At 50.5% G+C, this 24,177-nt stretch overlaps 1 protein-coding gene across 1 annotated transcript in view; it reads right to left on the bottom strand.

Annotated features, from left to right (window-relative positions):
* LOC144724928 (kinesin-like protein KIF13A) overlaps positions 1–24,177 on the bottom strand; it is a 130,977-nt gene that overhangs the window by 21,000 nt on the left and 85,800 nt on the right. Inside the window, exons 30-37 of the mRNA XM_078604246.1 lie at positions 22,524–22,619; positions 20,926–21,006; positions 18,837–18,932; positions 17,576–17,722; positions 17,273–17,350; positions 15,912–15,965; positions 10,749–10,863; positions 8,725–8,828 (exon numbers count right to left, since the gene is read on the bottom strand). Of these exons, the coding sequence (XP_078460372.1) occupies positions 8,725–8,828; positions 10,749–10,863; positions 15,912–15,965; positions 17,273–17,350; positions 17,576–17,722; positions 18,837–18,932; positions 20,926–21,006; positions 22,524–22,619 (771 nt within the window). The remainder of the gene's footprint in view (positions 1–8,724; positions 8,829–10,748; positions 10,864–15,911; positions 15,966–17,272; positions 17,351–17,575; positions 17,723–18,836; positions 18,933–20,925; positions 21,007–22,523; positions 22,620–24,177) is intronic.

Consider the following 24,177-nt stretch of genomic DNA (forward strand, 5'->3'; position numbering starts at 1 on the left):
CCATCTCTGACCCTGCGCGTGGTGTTTGTGTGTTAGGCACACGGAGCTACGGTGCGGGGTCTCTCAGCTTGTTATGGTCGGACAGACGAGCTGCAATTGAGAGGCAACAATGACAATGCCTAGCGATCAAGTTAGAGCTACGCCACCGATGTCTACCGCTCCTTGGATTGAACACTGCGTAAGCAATGGCTCCATACGTTGTAGACGAGAGTATTCCGAGATTGAATAGTTTCTATTGAGGTTAGTGGGAGACACGTAGTCTGCCACTAAAAAAATAAAAAAATTATCGAATTTCTCCACATTATTTTAGCAGGCTATCTATATAGCTTGATCAACCTGTACATGTACAAAACACGTCTACAACAGCAACACGTAACAACAGAGCTTAGAACGCCTCTGCTCCTGAGCTGGTGGCTATCACGAGGCTGTATTGTGGGATACGCACAATGCATGCGATGTCCTCTTGGCGTGCAAGGCATGCTGGGATTCTTTCGAAGCTTTGACGATGACGAAGACTCAATTTTACGTAAAAATAATCTATTGTTTCCAACATCTACACACGTTTCGTCTCACTGTTGCATTGAAAATGCTTGAATGGTGCCATAGTTTATGCAAAGTCGTCACGTCCATAACAGGCTCTTGAGCAACCTTTTGAGTATTTAACAAAGTTGTACGCAATGAATGAGACCCATTTAACTTCAGTTTTGCATGACACAGTTGTTTGCTTGCCAAGGCTCAAGCCGGGCGGTAGTGGCTATGCACGTGGCCTGCCATCCAGCACTGTGGAGGCGAGGGTTGGCGGATCACCCCACGAATGTTGCGAAACTCGTTTCCCGTGTGTGTCAAGGAGGAGCGATACCCTGGCTTGCCATGAGAAGGCAGTACAACAAGTGGACTAATCGCCATCTTTTTACATCTGTACGGGGATAGAGTGTTCCCCTCTCACATGCTCCGGTTTCCTGCCTCATCATTAATTTTTTGAAAATATCTTAAAATAAAAACCCAATGCAGCACCCTGCTGTAAAAGAGGACTACAACTCAGTGTGGCTTTGCTGGATAGATAAGTAAATTCAATTTTAACAATTATTATTACAGCGAAAATTTGGAGGAAGTGGAGCAATTTGATCTTGAAACTGAATTTCCAGGTCGATACATGGGATATGAAATATGATAGAAGGAGCCATCCCGGCTAATCGTTGACGGAGCAATTCGCGTTTCATTTCGGATGTGCATTGTTCATAACCGGTCGGAACATCTTTGAAAGTTTTACTGAAATTGAAGGTACACGTACATGAGACTGCAGTGGAGAGATGTTAACTACCTCGCCTGCTATACAGGAGGTCATGGGTACGATCCCGACTCTGACGCCTGCATGAGTGTGCATGTTCTCCACGTGGTCGCGTGGAATTTTCTCCAGATCCTCCGGTTTTCCCCTCCACATTTAGAAATATAGGTTGAGAGTATTTGGCTGCTAAAAATTTCCGCACGGTAAGTCACCTTGTTGAGTTGTCATTTGTGATAGCCAGGTCTCTTATGAAAAAGAGCTATATAATTCAGTGGTGGAACAAGCGCAAAAATTATAAAAGAGAATTGTGCACATGGCCTTGTGGGTCATGGGCATTGAACAAGTAGAATGGAGAACATGAGTACTGGACTCTAACTGGATAGAGTGTCAAGGAGCGGGAGAGTGGGGACCTTTTTCAGATGATAGCCACGCTCACGGAGAGCTACGAAGCAAAACACCGCAGCAGGGCGTGCGGAACGTTTCCTTGCCGAGAGCTGAATAGGATGTAGGCGTTGGCACGGGTGATTATCCTTCTGATATTAAGAAGCCGCCGGAGCTATGCACGTTTAAATCTACATTGAAAACTAACTTCTTTGGAACTGAATCTTGACTTAAAGCTTTCGTGACTGCAGGAATTCATATTATTTGGGTATTACGGTAAAGTCACGTAGATAGGTTAAACAAAAAGGTTCAAACATTTTTTTTTTACCTATCTTTACCGAAAAGACCCAAATAATATTCTTGAGAACTGCTTTTTGTGTTTAGTTTGTTGTCCTTCCCCCGCACCTGTGATGAGCACGGTGGGCTACGCACGGTGGCGGAAGAAGTTCAACATACGTACGTACAGCCTGGCAGCCACCAACTGTCAATATTCCAAGTCTCCCAATGAAGCTACCAAACTGAATAACGGCGCACCCCTATGCAGTGCGATCGCACACGCAACTTCCCCAAACAAAACGCATCGCCACTCGGCACACGGTAATTTCTCTTCATCTGTTGCTCCCAGGGTGCGATTCGCCGAATTCGCGTGGGGGCGGAGGTGCGGAGGGAATAAAATAGCGAGGGTTGACGCTAAAGCCCTGCACGGAGAGATTCGAGGATCCATGGCCGCGCTGCCATCTCCCGGCCACCTCGCGTCCAGCTACTCCCCGGCAGCGTCCCACTCAAGCACCACGCCCGGCTCAGGCCCTTGGGCGCTGTAAATGTGACCCCCCCCCCCTCCACCGCGCACCGGGGAATGACAACGGAGAATGCAGCAGTCCTTAGGATAAAAAAAGCAGAGCCAAGGAAATCCCCCCCCACACCATCGCCCCTTCCTCATCAAATGGCACCGTGGTATGCTACACGTTTCTGGAACATCCTCCACTGGCACAAGCATCGTAAGACCATTTCAGATGGATCCTGGTCACCGACGTTTGATAAATGAGTACGCTGTGCACGCGAGAGAAAACCCGCACGCGCAGACGCGTACATCGCGATTTTAGCTTATCGACGATTTTAACGGAACCACATCTCAAAAAAGTACGCAAAGAGTGGGAACAATGCGCCACCTCGTCCTAATCGACAGTGCGGTCCACTTGCCAAATTCTTTACGGGATTTGTTAAGTATCATCGGGCGATATCATTGGGCGATTTGCCAGAATATTCCTGTAAATCGGTCGATGATGCTGGATGTAATTACCAGCGAAACGCCGTACTACTCAGATTGTAAATGTTGTGAATTTACTCTCCCAAGACACCGGTTTTGTTTACGTGACAAATCCCTTACTAATTGGCCGTGTCGGGTGGTGGAGGGTTACAACACATTTATACCTTTATTATGAATAATATTGGTCGCGAAAGCCTGCGTGTTAAATTGCCGAATTCTAGCCATCGTACAATGGGCACCGGCGTTACCATAAACCATTCTGACCATTCTGTAATGATGAGAAGCTCATCAGACAGGGAAGAATCTCCAGGCTGGACACAAGAGTAATAATTAAGCATGCAGAAGGTGAGTTTCTGACAGTAAAAGGTGCGATTGTGACGAGCGAGGTCCTCCCATCATGCATTACATGTCACATGACATGAGCACACTGGGTGGATTTAGAACACCAAAGGAAACAAAGAGGCCGATTTATTATTGGACAGGAGCAGCATCACAATGTGGCAACTGCGTGCAGCCTTCATACTCGATGCACAATCGATTTGTGTTATAAACCCTCCTCCACCCGACGCAGACAATTATTAACGTTGTCACGGGAACAATCGTGCTGATTAATTGCTGCTGCTTCCGCAGCACCACCGGTGTGTTGTTAATAAACTGGCACTTTTGTTCACGTGACAGCTTAATTAATTGGCCGTGTTGAGTAGAGGAGGGTTTTACGACACAAATTTTATTTACGTGATTCATCCCCCAAAAAAGAAACTTATCAATTGGAAAATTGGTCGTGAAGGCCTGAGTGTTAAATGCATTCTCATCCTTGTTATGAATCATCGGCGCAGTGCCGTGTCGCACCACAAACCCACTCGGCCTGCATAATTAGACCTCCTTTGCCAATACCAAAATATAATAATAGGGGTTATCCCCTTTTTTTCTGGCAACAGTTTCAAGGACAATGCATATATTATCATAGTATGTTTTTGTTTGCATTTTTACTGCAAGTATTGTTGTTAATGCAGACATGAATCCTTGTAAAAAGGTTTCAGTTTTGTTGCCAGAAAAAAATGGGAAAAACCCTATTAATTATCCACTCGGCCTGGTTGAGGCCAGCATCCTGCAGGATCGACAAAAAAATGGCCATGCGAGCAGAGACCGATATCCTCGTGCCAATGGCTGCGAGAAAGCAAAGGCGGGAAGTGTCGGGTGCGGGGGTTAAAAGGAAGGAGGGGTTCGAGGGGTTGAGGGGTGGGGGGGTTGGGGGGTTGAGGGATTGGGGGGTGTGGAGGGGTAATGACCTGGGGAGCTGCCCCTGTGCCCAGGGCCCGAATCCACGGAGAGAGCCCCCAGGGACCGGCCGCTCTGCAGGAGGGAGGACAGAGCAAAGCACCACGAGACCCACGGTCACCACCATCAGCGAGGAAACCCAAGACAGCGGGGGGCGGGGGCGGTAGGGTGGGTGGTTGAGGGAGCGAGGTGCGCGGTGCCGTTACCCGGCTTACGCTCTCGCTGACCTCCCGAGTGCGGCGCAAGCTGGGAATGATGGCAGCGTCGACGGCAACGCTTGAAGGTGGGCGCGCGCGGTCCACAACACAATCAGCTGCAGCGCCATAGCCGCCGCGTCTGTGGCCAATTCGCCCCGACCGTGTGAGACCTCTGAAGCCAAAGCAGGTTTGAGTCCGGAGTGCGCTTAGATGGTTGCTAACCACGCACGCATATGTGGTTGGTAGCAGAGGGCGGTGCAGGAAGAGCCAATGTTGTACTTTACTTTTATGCTCCCGCGTCCATGCTCCCCCGCCTTCACCAAGCCACACTGACCAGTGTGGTGAAGCGTGGTGGTCAAGTAACCCGCACGGCATGGGCAGGGAGGCCCTCATCCAGCAGTGCACTGACAAAGGGGCTGCAATTGTACTCGCTGTCACGACACACCGAGGCCGTGTGTCCTGGGCTCTGTGACAAGAGTTTGAAGCTTTATTAGGAATAATAAAAAATTAACCTAAAATTTACTTTCAGTAACGTCACCATGGCACTGCGACGACGCATTAAACAAGAACGGCAATCGCGTCACGTTGCATCAATGCTACGAGAGAACTGCGTAGCCGCACGTCAGTCGCTTACTTACAAATGATGATCGTTAACGGAGATTAAACTCATGTCCAATGCCCAGGATGCACAGCCCACGGACATATCTGCACGGTAACCAATTGCTTTTTTGGTAAATATTTCCGCCACCCCCCCCCCCCCCAAAAGAGAAGCGACAACCAAAATAGCAAAGCGGTCATCGTTAGTGTGAGCAGCTGCCGATGAATGGGCACCAGTTTATACCAGGTGTTAGAGCGTCCAGCGATGCAAACGTTTACCGTAGTGGGACAATCACCACAGTGGCTCACACACACTTTACAATCGGCCAAATAAATAGGTGCAAACAAACGGTGTGTGCGCGCACGGTACGTGTGTGTGCAGTGTGTGTGTGTACTGTGTGTGTGTGTTTGCACGGTGTGTTTGCACGGTGTGTGTGTGTGTGCACGGTGTGTGTGTGTGTGCACGGTGTGTGTGTGCGCACACGGTGTGTGTGTGCGCACGGTGTGTGTGTGCACGGTATGTGCGTGCACGGTGAGTGTGTGTGCGTGCACGGTGTGTGTGTGTTTGCACGGTGTGTGTTTGCACGGTGTGTGTGTGCACGGTGTGTGTGTGTGTGTGCACGGTGTGTGTGTGCACGGTGTGTGTGTGCACGGTGAGTGTGTGTGTGCGTGCGCGGTGTGTGCGCGTGCACGGTGTGTGTGTGTTTGCACGGTGTGTGTTTGCACGGTGTGTGTGTGCACGGTGTGTGTGTGTGTGTGCACGGTGTGTGTGTGTGTGTGCACGGTGTGTGTGTGCACGGTGAGTGTGTGTGTGCGTGCGCGGTGTGTGCGCGTGCACGGTGTGTGCGTGTGCACGGTGTGTGTGTGTGCACGGTGTGTGTGTGGGTGTGCACGGTGTGTCTGTGTGCACGGTGTGTCTGTGTGCACGGTGTGTCTGTGTGCACGGTAAAGTGCGGAGGTGAGGTCAGGTTGTGAAGAAGGAGGGATGAGCAGGGATGGGTGGGGGGAAGGAACACCAGCTGGGTAAAGGTGAGTATATGGAATGTGTCTAGGTAAGTAACTCTCAGCCAGCCACGATTAGTGCCCACCAGGGGGTGGTGTGGTTGGCACCATCACTCAATCGCCTTTGTCACCCCGGTGCCGTTGTTGACATACCGCAACCATCTACTTAATTGAAGGCTGAGTTGACCTAGAGGAGGCTCGGGACTGGTTCTGATGACACTTGCCACCGATGTTAGCCATGGTTGGGAATCGAACTCGGGCGACCGCGTTTGTAGCACGGTGCGCTAACCCAGACACTACCGCTCCCTACCCTGCCTCAATAGGCATTGTGCTCGCAAACGGCGCTGAATGTGAAAGTCTGTCCAAGGCTGCACGGGAAATCTCCGTCTTTGGTGCAGAGTGAGGACAGCAACGAGTTTATTTTTGCCATGCCAGCTTGAAACGAGAGCGAGCATCTCAGGAGGGTGAGCCACCACCGACACTTTCCCAGCAAGTTTCCAACCGCACCCACGTCCGATGCCCCTCTCAGGCTGATGGCGATCACCACGTTCTGTTATAACTCTCGCCAGAGTCCCGACGAGCTGACGATACCCGCCTGTGAAGCACAGCGCCTTCGCGCAGTCCCTGCGCTACCAAACGTACCGATCATTGCCAGTGAGGCATTGTCAGCCGCCGTGTGCAGATTGAATGCTGACATTGTTTCAAGTCGCACACAAAAACGGACGCAATGAAGTCGGCCACCCTCGTCTCGCTGTCACGCCACGGCAAGACGCAGGTCTGGCAGAGGCAACGTGTGGCAACCGGAGCAACACCACGAGGACAAAGATGCGCCGCGTGAACTTTGAACAGAATGTTGGGGCAAGTACCGTTAGTGAACACCGATCAAGGTGGGTATGATACACGAGAGGGTGGCCGGCCAGAATCACGCCCGCGGCTGCCTTTGTCTCCCGAGTGGCAATGTTCATACATCGCAGAAGATACTCATTTGATGCTGAGTCGACCTATGGGAAGTCCATGACTGGTTCAGATATTCGTCAATGGTGTTGGTGGCCATGAGAACTCGAGTCGCCAGGGTTTGTAGCGCCCACACTAAACACACAGACACTACACACACAGACACTACTGCTCCCCACACTAAACACACAGACACTACGCACACAGACACTACACACAGACACCCATTATGCAGCGTGATATCAAGACATTATGACTGCGTAGCTGTGCGCACACAAGCCAGCATCGGACACCAGCAGCAGCCAGGCAAAGCTGGAGTAAAACATCGGACTTGGTGGCCGAACAACACTTTGGAACAACCCGGACACACACAGACAGCAGTACAACAGCAGCAGCACCACCGTGCAAACCTGCGTAGTTGTAGATAATCACCTCTCAAACGTACAATTCAATGCGTGTCACACTCGTTGCACACAAAGTAATTGCCACAAATGAACCACAACTTCTTGTTTATCTCGTAAAGGAGCATAAACCATCATCACACGAACTCCACTCATCCTCGAAGCGGCTTGTGGCTACTGGCCTTTGAACAAAGATGGTCACTGCATCGCGTGCTTTCAGATGAGCTTCTGTGGCCGTCTGGAACGCTCTTCCTTCCGATATTAGGAAGCCACTGGAGCTACTCACTTTTACATATAAATTGAAAGCTCATTTCTTTCAAAATACTTGTTGTGTTTAGTTTGTTGTCTTTTCCCCGTACCTCCGATTCGCACAGTTGGCTACACACGGTGCAAAAGAAGTTCAACATACACACACATATATACATTCCACTAGGAATGGTAACCGATTCCTGCCTTTCAGAACCGACAAATGATTATGACAAATGGTTACCGGTTTACCAGTGTATCGATTAACAACCCTAACAAGGACCACATGTCTGTAGCCGGCTGTGAATTCAACTCAAAGAGTGCAGGGAAATGCAATATTCCACACCTCGTATGGCCCACTATGCGATCACAAACTGGGGACATTACATTTCACCCAAACCACATTGCCTAATGAATGCAACTGTAGTTCTATACTTCCACATTGCGGCTTGGTGAAGACTGGGAGCAACCCGCACTGCATGCACGTGGTCAAGAATGGTGGCATAATTTGTACTGACCCACTAACTGTGGGAGGCCTTCCTCCGGCAGTGGATTGGCAAAGGGCTGTGCGTGGACAGTTCAGTCCCAATGGGTTTTCTCCTGGGGCCCGAGAATACAAAAAAGCATGTAAAATCCGAAAGGCAGCAATTGGCGTAGGTTCCGACACAGCATAGGTGAAAACGAAAAGGATTTATGCGCAGCCTAACGAGACCATAACGCTGGGCACGCGGCATTGAGACCGTTTGGGATTACGTCATCACTCCCACTCCACCAGCCAATCAGCTGCCAGGAAAAAAAAGTAGCGATGCAACATGGTCGCCGTGACGTCACTGGTCCATGCGGTAAGCCATATATTTATGTAATCAATGTGTTTTAACATAATGTGAGTGTGATTAAGTGAATTTAGTTGCGCAGCAGTGGGTGCAGCAGTGGGGGCAGTAGTGGGCGCAGCAGTGGCCCTAGCAGTGTGGGCAGCAGTATGCGCAGCAGTCGGTGCAGCAGTCTGTGCAGCAGTAGGGGCAGTGGTGGGGCAGCGGTGGGGGCAGCGGTGGGTGCAGCTGTGGGTGCAGCAGTGTGCGCAGCAGTGAGCGCAGCAGTGGGTGCAGGCGGTCGCACCTTGGGCGGGGATATGAGCTGGTTCTGCCGGAGTGGCGTGAGGGGCTTGAGGTAGCGAGGACTTGGTCGGGACCCCCCGGGGGAGCCCTCCGCTGCCCCCCACTCTGTGGAACGTGGTTATGAGAAGGGGGGGGGGCACAAGGGACATGGCAGTGGCAAGGAAGTTACATTAATAATGCAACGTGCACACCGCCACTTACGCGGAGCCGTGAATCCATTATGCGCTCTACATGAGTCTATTACACACAACTGCAAAGATCCCCCACGTAGCCTCCACAGGCTGTCGGGGCAAGTGTTGTTAGTGAGTGCACGTGAAGGCCGACTCGGGTGGGTGGCCAGCACCGCGCCTGCCGGTTCTATCTCCCCAGTGCTGATGTTCAAGCATCGCACCAGGAATTCATTGACAACAAAAAACGAAACTATTTGTATTTCACCAGGTAAGCTCCACCGAGCTTTTCAGAAGTGACCTGGCCACAAATGATAGCTCAACGAAGTGGCTTATCATGCACATATTTATAGCATCGAAATACTCCAAACTCTAAATTCATGTTTCTAAACGTGGAGGGAAAAACCGGAAGACCCGGGATAAATTCACACGACCATGGAGAGAACATGCAAACTCTAAATATACCGGTGCCAGGGTTGGGATCGAATCCACGACCTCATGCATGGCGCTCTGAGTCGACCTGGTGCAGGTTCAGGAATGATTGAGACATTCGCCACCGATGTTGGCCTTGAGCGGGAATAAAACTCTGGTGGCTTAAGGCAGGATCATGACATGTTTGGATATGCAGCAGTGATGATGATTGTGGCCTGATCGCTGAGTTTGTAGCGCAGTGTGCTAACCACTATGCCACCGCTCCCCACAAATTGCACCATTACGCAGCACTCTACAAACAACGCCGCTTGTTCGGCCACCAACCTGCACTGACAAACACACGGCCTGTTGCTCAATGCGTGTTGGTGAAGAAGAGGAGCATAGACGTGACAGCAGAGGATTATAGGCCCTCTGCACTCCATAGCTCCGTAGCCACAAGCGCTTGGAGGAGGCTGAGGGGTCACCCACAGGCCTTGAGAACACGTGTCACATCGACCGTTGCTGTCGAGACTCCGGGATTGAGGGAAGGGCGCTAGTTTGGGAGCGAGAGATGCCAGGGGTTCATGCTGGAGGGTGGGTGTTGGCTGCTAAGCGCTGTCGCAGCGTACGGCCCACACTCGGTCTATCACGTGCATCAGGGCAATGCAGAACGTGCTGCATCTTGTGCACTGCAAGCACCTCGGTGGTGAGATGTTAACGCCTGGTGTTCAGAGGGTCGTGTATTTTTTGACGGGTCCTCTGGTTTATTCCCTCCATATTTAGAAACATGCGTTTTCGAGTTATTGGCTGTGATAAATCGCCACATGATAAGCCACTTCATTGGGATATAATTTGTGGCCAGGTTGCTTCTCAAAAAGATCTACACAGCTCAGTGGGGCCTTACCAGGAAAAATAAAAAGTTCAAATCTTGATTTGGAGCTTTTGTGACTGCAGGAATCAATACTCTTTGGTTCTTTCGGTAAGTCACGTAGGTAGAAATAAAACAAAATAAATCACGACATTTCGATAGCAACACAAGCCATCGTCTTTAGGTGAAAATCGCGACAGCCGCGATGTCTGCTGCGAGCAGCACAATGTCTGCTGCCTTGTGAAGAGAAGCTTGTGGTAGTGGCATCTCTTCAGAAAGGTGAAAGACTCGGTCATTTGAGCCTTCTTGTCTCGCATTCTGTTAAAAGCTCGAACAGATGTGTGGAAATCCTCCCCGTAGAGGCGGTTCAAATCTATTGAAACGTCGTGATTTATTTTGTTCTATTTCTACCTACGTGACTTACCGAAAGAACCAAAGAGTATACAAAGTTCCGTTTAAAGCTTCCAGCGACGATGCGTGCGGTGCGTCCTGTCCACTGCGAGCGCTGGGTGTGTGCTCGCTTTACAACGCCCGCGCTGGCTGCGAGCTGCGCTGCGTGCCCAGCGGACGCCGCCGTACCTTGTCCCAAGTGGGGGGTGGACGTGCGGGAGGAGGCCGCGTTCTGCGGCGGCGACAGCTCCTGGCAGCTGCGTCGCATTGCTGACGAGAGCTCCAGGGTGCTCCCGGGGAATCGCTGATGGGGAAGGTAGAAAGGCGGTTCAAAGGTGTGGCCACGCAATTCATTGACGGAGGAGTCCCTCCGCTAGAGGGAACCCCGAAAGGGTGCTTGGTCTACTCTTCCACGTTGACCAAAAAGGTGGGCGTGCCCACACTTTTACCCCACCACAAGCCACCTGCCAAACAGCTGAGCTGTGACGTAGCCGTTAATGTTGCGGGCTTGGACAGAGGGTGCAGGAGGAGGGAATTTGAAAAATGTGCCTCCTTGTTTCAAAAAATTCACAGAGAGCACCTTTATTTATTTATATTCACGCGAGCACACAAGTACAACGAAAACTCAACCAACAGCGCAGTGCATAATAAAGGTTTTTCGGGTTAGATTTCGTCAAGTGTAAATGTGTCGCTAGCCCACCACCACCCGACACAGTCAATTAGTAATGTTTGGTCAAGTGACAAACCCGACTCATTGGCTGTGTCTCGTGGTGGTGGGTTAACGACACATTTCTATATATCCGCGATCTAACCCAAAAACCTTTATTATGAATATTGGTCATGAAAGCCCACTTGTTAAACAGCACCGTGGCCAAAAGAGGAAAAGGCATAACAACAGGTGACATTCTGGGTATTGGGCCTTCTTCAGAGCACTTACAATGAGAAAATAAAAAAGCTGACAAGTGCTCAAAGGAGCATGGGGAGATGATGCGTGCCTTGATTTACGCTGAGACACGGAAAGAGGAACACACACAGACTACTACACGGAGAGAAAATAGTTTTTTCATTTATTTGATCTGTAAGGGACATTTCGAAACCGATTTTCATGTAATGGAGTGAGAAACGTGGAGCTTCTCCCATCATAAGACAAGCCAGAGTGAATTATTAATGTCATGTAATTACCCATTACTTTGACCGATAGCAGCTTTGACATTTGGCCATGGCACGCATTAGTGATGCGTCCGTGTTTTTCAGTGTAGCAGAACGGCAAGTAGGACTCGTTTAGCTGGGGCACAAAGCCCTTTGCAGAGACACTGCACAATACGCTGGAGTCACTCTGGGCCTTTATAGAGTCAGATCCTGTCCAGACGTTTCCGCTCACAGAGGGACCTCTTTCGTCTCGCAGACTGGACGGGGATTGCGCCGTTGGCGGGAGCCTTGTAAGCGTCGCCAGAAACGTTAAAAGCCATACAAAATATAAAGACGTATCCGTTTGCATAGCTTGAGGCGAGCACCCGTGAACAAGCACCCGCTGCTGCAATTCATACACACATATAACCTTTTATTGAATGCTTAATTTATTTAAAATTTCACGAATATTTTTGCCAAGTATTTCACTCATCGTGCTCTCCGGGGCGGAGAAGTGACGTGCAGTGGTTTGTGCACTACACTGTAATGCCAGCGACCCCTTTGCTATGAGTAACTGTATTAAGTAATTAAACCACTTATCAGGGGGTGCAAATGCACGCGATCTTGTTTGGAGTAGAGGAGGCCTATTGAGGTGAGCTAGAAGTAATCACGTGCTATCATCTGCAGGCATCTGTCCCTGACATACTTTCAACTAAACTATGAACTCAACTGTCTTTTATTTCACCCAGGTAAGGCCCACTGAGCTGTATAGATTTTTTTCAGAAGCGATCTGGCGATACAAATGATAGTTCAACGAAGTGGCTCATCGTGTGGAAATTGACAGCAGCCGAACACCCTAAGCGCCGAGTTGATTCTAAACGTCGAGGGAAAAACCGGAAGACCCTGGAGAAAAATCCATACGACCACAGGGAGAGCATGCAAACTCCAACTATACAGGCGTCTAGGGTCGGGATCGAACCCACGACCTCCTGCATACCAGGCAAGGGAATTAACATTCACCATTGCGGGGCCCCTTTGATTCCCTGCGGACTAAACCAGATTTATTTCAACCATGACGCGACAACAATAGCACAATGTGGATATAACTGGCACTAAAATGCAACACTTGCAATGCATATTATTAAAAGTTTAAACGCAGAAGAATTGCTAACCTGTGTATTAAAGTGTAGCAGAATTGATCGACTGTAAAATGAGACTGAGTTGAGTAAAAACAACCACCCAGATCGAGCTGCCATCATCGAGCGTGAAGCTACGACTGGACGCAGACGTTCATGAATGATGCTCAACTTGACCCGACATAAAAAGCGACGCCGTGCTGATTAGTAATGATTTTTTTAAACGTTTTTCACTTCCCGTCAGATTTCCAAATCGCAGACGCTACTTCACATTCACGAGTTCCGAGAATGAGCGACGCAGGCCACGTCGGGCCCATGTGCACCCTAAGTACGTAAGAACACTTGATACGGCGCACTCCAGTGGGTCTAGTCCATCACAGATGCGCACTGATCACACGTTGACCTAGAGATGTTTCTCTCCATCCACACGTGGTGCCTCACAGCCCGCGCACACACTAACGCGTGGCCAGGAGACCGTCTCGTTCTCAATACCGTCACAGACATCAACCGCCAAGGAAAACCTTAACGCGTTCGCTACCCACACAGTTCCCGAACGATAGCTGCAATGTTAGCTTTGAGCATTCGGCTCACGACAAAATTCGCAATGTTAAACCCTAACACTTTTTGCGCTAAAACATAATCTCAACATGCATTCAGGTCCTAATCTTTATGTTATGCCTAACCGTATTCCTACAGCCCCTTTTGTCAATCCACTGCTGGATGAGGCACTCCCCACATCGTGTCAGTCGTGGGGGGGTTGTTTGACCATACTTCACCAAGTCTGATGGCTGGGAAATAAACTCATGTCGCTCAGTTCATCATGAAGTGCACTAACCACTGCGCCACCACTCCCCCAACAACGATCGACGCTAACTTCACAATGCTCATGTTGGCCTCGTCGCTATGCTTACTAAATCATTAACACAAACATTAAACCAAACACTCATGCTCAACAAAAGTCTTAACCCATACCTAACGCTTATCCTTGCCTTCTCGCCATCCTAAACGATACAAATAATATTTATGCCAAAGTTGTTTTGGCATAAATGGGCACCACGGTGGCTAGGAGATGTTACATCCCTCGCCTGGTACGCAGGGGGTCATGAGTTCGATTCCGACCCTGACGCCTGCTGTATATTTGGAGTTTGCGTGTCTCTCTCCCCGTGGTCACGTGGATTTTTCTCCAGGTCCTCCGGTTTTTCCTTCCACATTTCGAATCAACGTGCGTTTTGAGAATGTGCCTGCTATAAATTTCCACGTGATAAGCCACTTAGTCGAGCTTTCATTGATGGCAGGTAGCTTCTGAAAAAGAGCAATAAAGCTCAGTGGCTTTGACCTGGTAATATGAAACTATTAATAGTTCCACATGTTTTGTATTTCTGACCTTATAATTAATGGCAAGTTCCACACAATGAACACAAGTGTTTAACCTAACAGAATCCCCAACGCTAATTTAAATGTTAAACTAGGGCTGTTAAGTGACGATAAATCGGTGTCTTTGTTCAGAAAGTCAGCAAAAGTCAGGAGTCAGGAATCGCTTTCAGTACTCTGTAGCCCCAATGTCCCCTCTATGACTGTCACTCTTTCCGCAATCTGCGTACGCCCCTGCCATCTAGATCATTCCATTCAGGTCACCGTTACGTAAGCTCCGTCAAGCGCCTCGAGTGAAAGCGCTCCACAAACATAAATTAGATTAGAATTTTAGTACGGAACGCATCGATCGGCACGCGCGAGCATGCTAACCGCACGGAGGCGTGCACCTTGAACAAAGTGTAACGGCGCAGCCCTGCAATTTACTCGCTCACGCCACTGCTGCCGGAAGGGTCTCCTCCCTCTAGATGGAGCTCTGGAGGTCAATATTTTTTGCCTACTCTTTCACACTGGCCAGAGGTGCGCGTACCCCACACTTTAACCCCACATGCGCGACCTGCTGGCCCAACCGTGGCGTAAGAAGCGTACCCATCGATTCAACTGCTGCGCCGGCAAAGACGGAATTGAACCGGCGACCAACAGATTCGCAAGTGTAGCGTGCTCACCATTACACAACACCAGCTGCCTTCGTTGCTCAGTTAGAAAGTTAAAACAAGTTGTGTTTATTGCTCTCGACATTTATACGTGTGCGGCAAACTGGTAACCAGTTATCGGTGTGTTTGTTTTCTTAATTACCCCAAACTCAACTCAGTGCATTTCACGCTCGATGATCCATGGGCAGATTATTCGGGTTAGGGATTCATCATGCGAACGGAGCAAGAACTAATTTTGCCAAACGTTGGTCAAGAACTATCGGCTGCTCACTCGTCGGGAGTCAGCGACCCAGCGCCCACTCGACCACAAACGTCTGCAAAGTCAAGAACAACGCGGGGTTGTAGAATAATGTCCTCAATGTGCAATGACTTAATGTTCATAACTTAGCTTGATTTATGTAAAAAATGTGTTTTCTGCTTTACCGTGTAGAAGAACGATCAGGTTTTACATTTTCACCCCGTTCTACCAAAGTAAACCATAAATATATCCCAATTCATGAATGTGTTTTGAATTATCCATATCACTACCCCAGAAGATAAAAAATTGACCGTATTTTTATTCAAATTAAGCAGACAGAATCCTCGGATTCTTTGGGAAGATGTCCTGGTGAAGCACTGTATGTATGCACGTGGAAGTTCTTTCGCACCGTACGTAGCCACACGTGCTAATCGGAGGTGCGGGGGAAGGACAACAAACTGAACAAAAAAAGAAGTCCCAAAGAAATGAGTTTTTGGTCTAGATTTAAAAGTGCATAGCTCCAGTGGCTTCCTCATATCGGAAGGAAGAGCATTCCAGACGGCCGCAGAAGCGCATCTGAAAGCGGGCGATGCCGTACACAAGCCACTGCTGCTGCCTTGGACTTTGGATAAAATGGAACAAAAGCTTATTATTCTGTTGACAGTGTTTGAGTTACAACTCTTACCTGTGCTAGAGCACGGATAATAGAATGACAAAAGTCATTCAACCACTGTAGCAGCGACGGCCAACGGAGGATGACCGGAGTTCCCGTGATGATGGTTTATGCCCCTGTCGACAATGTGATTCATGAGGGGGTGGCTCTCACCTTGTTGTCTTCATCCTCATAGCCACTGCTCAGGTCCAGACGGCTCCCAGATAGCTAAACACACACGCGGAATGCGATGGTGAAGCATGATTGTTCCTATTCTATTGTGTCTGTGTATATAGCTGCGTGTGCATATACATCCCTCGTACTACTGGGATCTGAAGTAGGGGGGCATGGGGTGCCATGGTGGCGAGATGTTAAATACCTCGCCTGATATACAAGAGGTGGTAGGTTCGATCTCGACCCCGACATATTTGGAGTTTGCATGTTCTCCCCGTGGTCGCGTGGATTTTTCTCCGGGTCCTCCGATTTTTCCCTCCACATTTAGAAACGTGCGTTTAGAGTATTTGGCCGGTATAAATTTCCACGTGATAAGCCAATTCGTTGAGCTATCATTTGTGGCCAGGTCGCTTCTGAAAAAGAGCAACATCACTCAGTGGGCCTTACCTGGTGAAATAACAAAAAATTGTTTAGATTTAGCATAGACATTTACTGAACAATAACCATGGCCGATGCTAGGATGGTGGTGCTGCACTGCACCACAAAATGTCCCTCAAGTTCACTTTCCTTAGCGGTGAATCACTGCTATGGCCCCCCACGTAACAGCTTTCCTGCCCTCCCCCCCATCCGAGAGGGGTTGGAGCCAGGCCTGGATAGAGCCCTTTTACCTTTGACCATATCATCTGGAAAGCGCCCATCTCTGAAGCTAAGCAGGATTGAGCCTGGATCGTGTTTGCAAGGACAACTACTGTCCATAAGATTGGATTAATATCACAGGCTGCTGCTGCTGCTACCCCGGGCTACTTGGTGGGCAGCCGAGGGCAGTGCTGCAAAATCCATTGCTGTACTGTACTATGCTCCCAGCGTCGTCCTTGCTTCCTGCCTTTGCCAAGCCGCAATGACCGGTGTGGAGAAGCGTTGTAACGCAACCCCCACGGACCCCCAGGTGATCTTCATCCAGCAGAATGAGAAGAATAATGGTGTACGTGTGTTTGTGTGTCTGTAGCGGAAGTGTCGTCGTGGTTAGTGCAATGCGCTACGAACCCGGTGACCCGAGTTTGGTTCCCACTCACGGCCAACATCAGTGACGATTATCTGGACCAGTTCTGGGCCTTCCGCCTAGGATGGATTCAGTCTCAAATGAGCACCTGGTGCGGTGTGTAAACATCACCTTTCGGGAGACAAAGGCGACCGGGCGAGGTGCTGACCACCATCGGAAACGTGCCGGCCCTCATAGGTGCTACTCACTGACAAACCCTTGCCCAAACAGTCTGGTAAGGCTATACCGGGGATCTTCGTCTTTGCACAAGTGTGTATACGTGGGTGTGTAAGTGTGCGAGTACTCTGTGCGTGCGAGTTACCGCGTGCACGTTCGGGGTACTGCAGCTCTTGCGAACGTGCTTCCCCTTGGCTGTCAGACACTCCATCAGAGCCACCTCCTACACACGAACACACACGTGCACCCACACGACGACATCGTCATCATCGCTCACCGCCAAGCTCCAAGGCTCGACAAGCATCCATCCTCGCCCACGACTGCTCAACATTGCGCGTCGGCACTCGTCGCCCACGTCGGCCCGCTTCTAGTGACGCTCCGTCGCTGTCGGCGCCGCCGAGAGCCGCGCGTTGCGGTGCGGCGTGTGAGTGAGCGGTGCGCCGCGCGCCTGTCTCAGCCGCTCCATGTTGAGCAGGTTTCCGAGCGCCAGGATGCGCCGCGTGTACTTGTCCATGTAGCTCTCTCCGTCCTCGCCGCCCTCGCCCCGCGCGGCCAGGAGAGCGAGCGTTGCGCCGTCCTCCCACTGCTCCGACGCCTACGCAGCAGCAGCGGTGGCGGAAGCAGCAGAACGAACACGATCAGCATAAAACGGAACCAATCAATGCATGCCATTAACACACAATCAACACATTCATAAATGTAAACATTATCAACACCGTCACGGGCAGCATTAACGGCAACATCGTCAACACCGTGAATGCCAACCACGTAAACATAAACAACACCTACACAACCACCAAATAAAATGACAAAGATCCCCCGTTATAGCCTGAACAGACTGTTGGGGCAAGCGCTGCTAGCGTGCAGCAACTATGAAGGCCGGCACGGCACACGACGGGGTTGAGGGCCAGCACCACGCCCGACTGCCTTTATCAACCGAGTGGCGATGTTTACACTCCGTACCAGGTACCCATCTGAGGTTAAGTCGACCGAGGGGGAGGCACAGGACCGATTCAGATAATCGTCACTGGTGTTGGCCCTCAATGGGAATTGAGACCTCGGGTCTACGCGTTCGCAGCGCGGTGCCAAGGTGCGGGCCTGCAATCGCTTTCTCGCGCCCCTCCTGGTGGAAGGGCCTCCCACTGGAGGCAGCTCTAGAGAGCCGCTCTACAGAGGGATTTTGGTCTGCTCTTCCACGCTGGCCAGACGTCTTGGCTAACCGCTACACTATCAACACCATTCACATGTTCACTCTCAATGCCAAAGACAAAAGACAAAGATCCCCCGTGTAGCCTGAACAGATTGTCGGGGCAAGTGCTGTTAGTGAACACCTATGAAAGCTGGCACAGCACACGAGGGGGTGGGTGGCCAACACGACGCATGGCCGCCTGTGTCTCCCTAGTGGCGATGTTTTACACACCGCACTTGGTACTCATTTGAGGCTGAGTTAACCTCGAGGAGGCCCAGGACCGGTTCAAATAATCCCACCTCTTCCTAAGATGTCTGGCCAACATGGAAGAGCAGACCAAAATACGACTCTAGAGGGGCCCCTCGAGAGCTCGCTCCAGTGGAGGCCTTTCAGCCAGGAGTGGCACGAGCAAGAGATCACTGGGCCTGTGACTTACTGGACTCAAACGAACGCAGGGCAGTGATTAGAGTGAGCAGAGGAAAGCTTGGGGGAAAAGTGGGGAGCAGGAGGCTGCACGTGCCTTGGGGATGTTGGAGACCACCTCGTAGGTAACTGCGCTGGCCTGCAGCACGGAGCCCTTGAAGGACATGCGGCGCTTGAGGTATTGGCCAATGCTCTGTGGGACAGGAGAAAACACACAGCAAGCGCTACGTGAGTATGGCTCGGCGCAACACGGCAACACAGCAGCACATGTGGACGGGGCAACACGAGCCAATGGAAGAGAGCAGCAAAACAACACAATTACAGCATCGCAAATCTATGCAATAAAGCTACACAATTCATTAAATCAACATCGCTGCAGAGAACAATGTGGCAACACAACTCTATGCAGCAGTATAATGAAACAATACCTACATTTCAATCAACATAATAAGCAACACAAGGAATATCTGAAGACAATAAAACTATTTTTTTACGAAGTAAAACATATATAAATAATTATCATAAAATGTGCTCATGCAGTTAAATAATTTTAAAGACAAAACAAACACATCTCAACTTAACAGCACACCAAGACAAGACACCGCTACAATCACCACCACCCAAAAATAACATCGCTTGTGAAGCCAGTTGAAGGCAAAAATACAACACTGCAATTCTTTTCAAGATACAACAAGGCTCAAAAAGAGGGCCATTATTCCGAGCGTCCCATTCACCGCCACGGATCTGGGGAATTGCTGATTTCTCGCCTGCCCTTGTTGATGTCTGAGCTGGCGAGCGTGCGTGGGTGCATGTCAATGTGTAGTCGGGAGCAAAGGGCTATTAGAACACTGCGCACTACAAACCTCGTGACCCGAGTTCAATTACCGCTCAAGGCCAACATTGGTGAGAGGACGGTCCTGGGCCTCCTCTTGGTCGACTCGGCCTTAAATTATCAGCTGGTATGGTGTATAAACATGAGCACTGGGGAGACAGAGGTAGCTGGGCGTGGTCTTGGCCACCCCCCCCCCCTCCGTGTGCCGTACCAGTCTTAAAGGGTGCCCGCTAACAGCCTGTTAAGAGGATATACAGGACATATTTGTCTTTGTCAATGTATATTCATGCATATCCAATGTGTAGCAGTCCGTGCCCACGCACGCACGTCTGAGCAGGCCTACGAGTGCACATGTCCACGTGTCCATGTGTGTTTGTACAGATACGTGTGCACGTGAGTTTCCATGGACGAGCGTGGTGGGTCTGCACGCTTGTATGTTCATGTGTTGTTCTGCACATGCATTCGTGTGTCTCCGTGTATGTGTGTATCCATAAGTCCACGTACGTCTGCCCACGTGTGTGTCAATGCATTTGCATGAGAGTCTGTGCCTGTGAATTTTAAACCGTATTCTCTTCCCGACTGTGCCTAGTCTCTAGATGTATGAATGTGCAACTTCTTTCGCACCGTATGTAGCCAACCGTGCTAATCGGAGGTGCGATGAAAAATCCAGTGGGATCTCTTACACAGCAGTGCAACACTTCATGCTAAAAAATGGCCCACACAAATGGATATCAAAGAGCAACCTCTGAGAACCCTTCAGGTGACCTCTGGTCCACACAGTGGGCGGCACCACTATTCCACCGGGAGAGTAATGTTCGTCGCATGACAGTGAAATGGATATTTTTTTAAGCTTACAATCGGAATTTTTGCAAAATTCAGTGCAAAAAACAAATTTAATGTGATGGGGGTTATTTTTGTGAGGTCATTGGTAACCGCGCTGTAACGGGAAATTGATTAGAGTCACACCTCTGATCCACCTCGTCTTTGTGAAACTGTAAATGTATCTGCACAAGTGTATCCGCGGGTCTGCATGTGTGTGTGTGAGCCATATGGGGAGCGGTAGTGGAGCGGTTAGCGTGCCGCAATACGAACCCGGTGGCCCGAGTTCGATTCCCGCTCACGGCCAACACCAGTGACGATTATCTGAGCCGGTCATGGACCTCCCCTAGATAGACTCAGCCTCAAATGAGTACCTGGCGCGGTGTGTAAACATCACCGCTGGGGAGATAAAGGTGGCTGGGCGTGGTGTTGGCCATCCACCACTTCGTGCGCCCCCATGCCGGCCTTCATAGGTGCTCGTTAACAGCACTTGTAGAGGCTACACGGGGGATCTTTGTCTTTGTGTGAGCCGTACCGGCTTCGCTCCAACGGTGAGGCAGATCCTCTTGCGGAGGACGACCTCCACGCTCGATGGGGCGCTCATCTGCACCGTCACCTGCGCCACGGGGACAGCATCACAACGCCACACGTCAGCTCAGCCAGCGCCACGCACCACGCGCTCAATGCAGCAACCATGCCTTCATAATAATAATCATTCACAGCCCTTTGTCAATCCACAGCTGGATGAAGGCCTTGGCGCATACTCGGTGACGGTTAGTGGAGGTGAAGGCCCAGGACTGGTAAAGATATAATTCACTGTTGCTAGCCATGTTCAGGAATCAAACTAAGGCAGCCTGTTTCACACTCTACGTATGTTGAACTTCTTTCGCACCGTACATAGCCAACCGTGCTAGGGAAGGACAACAAACTAAACACACAAAGCAAGTTCTAAAGAAATGTGCAACCGCTCCATCCAACCGTATGGGAGTCGAGGTGAAGCGCTCTGCACGAGAGGTAACCCCCGCTGTTGAGTACTCATCACTGCATGAATTGTAAACCTTCTCGAGGCATCACCCACCACTGGAACTCTCACCACAGACGTGCACCATCGAGAATCCGCTGCTGACACGTGCATCGCTGCTGGGCCCATGCTGTACTCTAACCAAGTTCCTGACACCACAGGTCGTTGTGAGATAAACCCAAAACCGTCAGTCACAGTACTGTGGCTGTGATGAGTATTGTGATAGTGTAGGGTCATGACTTATGGTTCTGTCACTCAGGGCGCTGTATCATCTCCTGTCAGATCATAATTGTTGCAAGGCATTATTATTATTATTGTAATATGAGAATATATCCGGCTCATTGACGTATCACACCTTGTCATGGTGATTGGCTCTGCCGGTCCTGGTTTACAGCCAATGGGGGGAAGCCTGGGGGCATGGCCCTGACGTGATGGAAAGGTGACAGCTATGGAGATTGGTTCTGTTGGCTTTGGCCTCAGCCAATGGGGAGATGAGTCAGGGGCGTGGTCCCAGGAGCTGACGAGGGAACCTGGAAGATTCGATGCAGGCTAACGAGGATTGGCTGAAGCGTACCACGTGACCCGGGGATTAAATAGGGGTAGAGAGGAACGACACGTGGTCAGAACGGGAACGAATGGAGGAAGGGGCCACGTGGGAGCGGGGCTCCGAGTTGCCACGTGGCAGTGCGTCTCTCTCGGTCTATCTGTCCCTTCACGCTGCCTATCAGCAGCGTGAAGTAGTTGTAACCTAAAGTGAATAAAATACGGATTCCAGAAGTCGTCTCAACGAGCTTTATTACATTATTATTCAAACTGAGCTATCTGCCTAATGTGCCCAGTCTGGAACACCTTTCCCCAGCCATCTGTGCTGCTGAGTCCCTGCCTCCGTTCAAGTCCAGGTTCAAGACCTCGTCATGTCCTCTGCATGACCGTCCCCCTCTGTCAATTAAGTATCAATAATTATAAATGTCTCCGATTCCCAGGACGCCCATGTCCCGCTGTTCTGCACAGGGACACGTGGCACTGTCGTGCGAGTCCACGTTGTATTTTACTGCGACGGCCACACGGTGGGGAGGCTGGGAGGGGGAGCTGGGAGCGCGGTGCGGCCGCACCTTGATGATGGCGTAAACGACCTCGTTGGGAGGAGTGACGCGGTTAAGGTGCGGCGAGTCGTGCACGGACGCGTCCCACGATGCCACCACCTGCACCTGTTGTATGCACGCACGCACAACAATAACAACAACAGGTGTCATTCCCAACGAAGTGGCGGTGATGTCACCACGGCACTTGTACTAGGCCAAGTGAAGTGTCGAACGCTCACTGGCAGGTCACAGAACAGCTGCAGGTGTCGTGGGTTGTCTGAGCGAGATCACTGGCAAATGCACCACCTGCGCTCCCAGTTGTGTCAACTTTCTGCGTTTACGCCGCCCGGCACTCCGCTCGTTGTTATAAGCGTTGCTCCTCTGCCCTCCGTTGTTGTTGGAGGGCGACTGCCTCAAATTGCCCAGCAGCGTCCTTCACGAGGCTCCTCCACAGAGAACAATCTTGACACTGCTGGCACCAGTCTCTGACAAGTTCAATAAGCCTTAAACCCTCCCATATATCATCCAGCCTATTACTTCTCTAGTCCATGCCATTCAGAAGCTACTTGGGCATGCGGTGGCTGGAAAAGTCAACTAAATGACCTAGACAACTCGACAATCAAAGGAGGCCATACATGCATACAACAACAACCACAATTCGCCACTAAGTGCCGAGGACGTCACCACAGCGTTTGTGCCATGCTATATGCACTTTGAGACACGTGAAGTGTCGAAGGCTCGCTGGCAGCAGATCACGGGACAGACCCAGGTGCCATGGGTTGACTGACTGAGATGACTGGCAGATGGCCACCTGTGCCCCCTTACTGTGCCTACAAACATACACATATAGACTAGACATAGGCACAACTGCATACACACTTTTGCACGAACACAATCATGACAGCAAGGCACACAAGCTGCAAGGTGAACACCTGCAGGCACACGCACACACACACACACACACGCACACACGCGCACACACACGTACACACACGCGCACACACACACAGCCCCCGCACGCTCCAGGTGGAGGCACACATTCAGACTTGTGACCACACTCACCCACTGTACTTGCCCAGGCCGTCAATCTGGACTGTATTTTTTTAACAGCTGCCAGCACAGGTGATGCAATTTTTTTGTGAAATTTACAGTGATGAGCCATGAAGTTGAGGAACCCATAGGAAGACAGATGCATATATGAACACGATCAGAGTTATTGGGGCCAATACTTTAGCCCCGGCAAGTGGCCCCTCCATAGGTGTCCGGCCTGGCATGGCCCCCCTCCGAGATCTGGGTCAAATATTAAGTAACTGGAACGCAAACTCCGAGGAACAAAAAGCTACGCTTCGAAAAGGACTCGCCACCTTCGTCACTTCTGCGTCATCGCAAGCGCACGAGCACAGCACGGTGCTGTGCTCGTGCGCATCTCTTCGTGAATCCACTGCCGGACGAGGGGCCTCCGCATGTCGTGCGAGTCGTGGGGATTATTTGACCGTACTTCACCACGCTCTAGTCGGCGTGGGTGGGTTGGCGAAGGCAGGGAGCACAGACGCGGGTGCATATGAGTGAGGTGCTGCAGTGCACTTGTGCTGCACTGCTCTCTGCTCCCCACAAAAAAGCACTTCCCCACCAGCGCCTATAACAACCTCGCCAAATCCAAGCGCTGTCCAGGTTAGACCCTGCT

The sequence above is a fragment of the Lampetra planeri genome, chromosome 22 (genome assembly GCF_965212315.1).
Source record: "Lampetra planeri chromosome 22, kcLamPlan1.2.h2, whole genome shotgun sequence".
In the NCBI taxonomy this organism is placed as follows: Eukaryota; Metazoa; Chordata; class Hyperoartia; order Petromyzontiformes; family Petromyzontidae; genus Lampetra; species Lampetra planeri.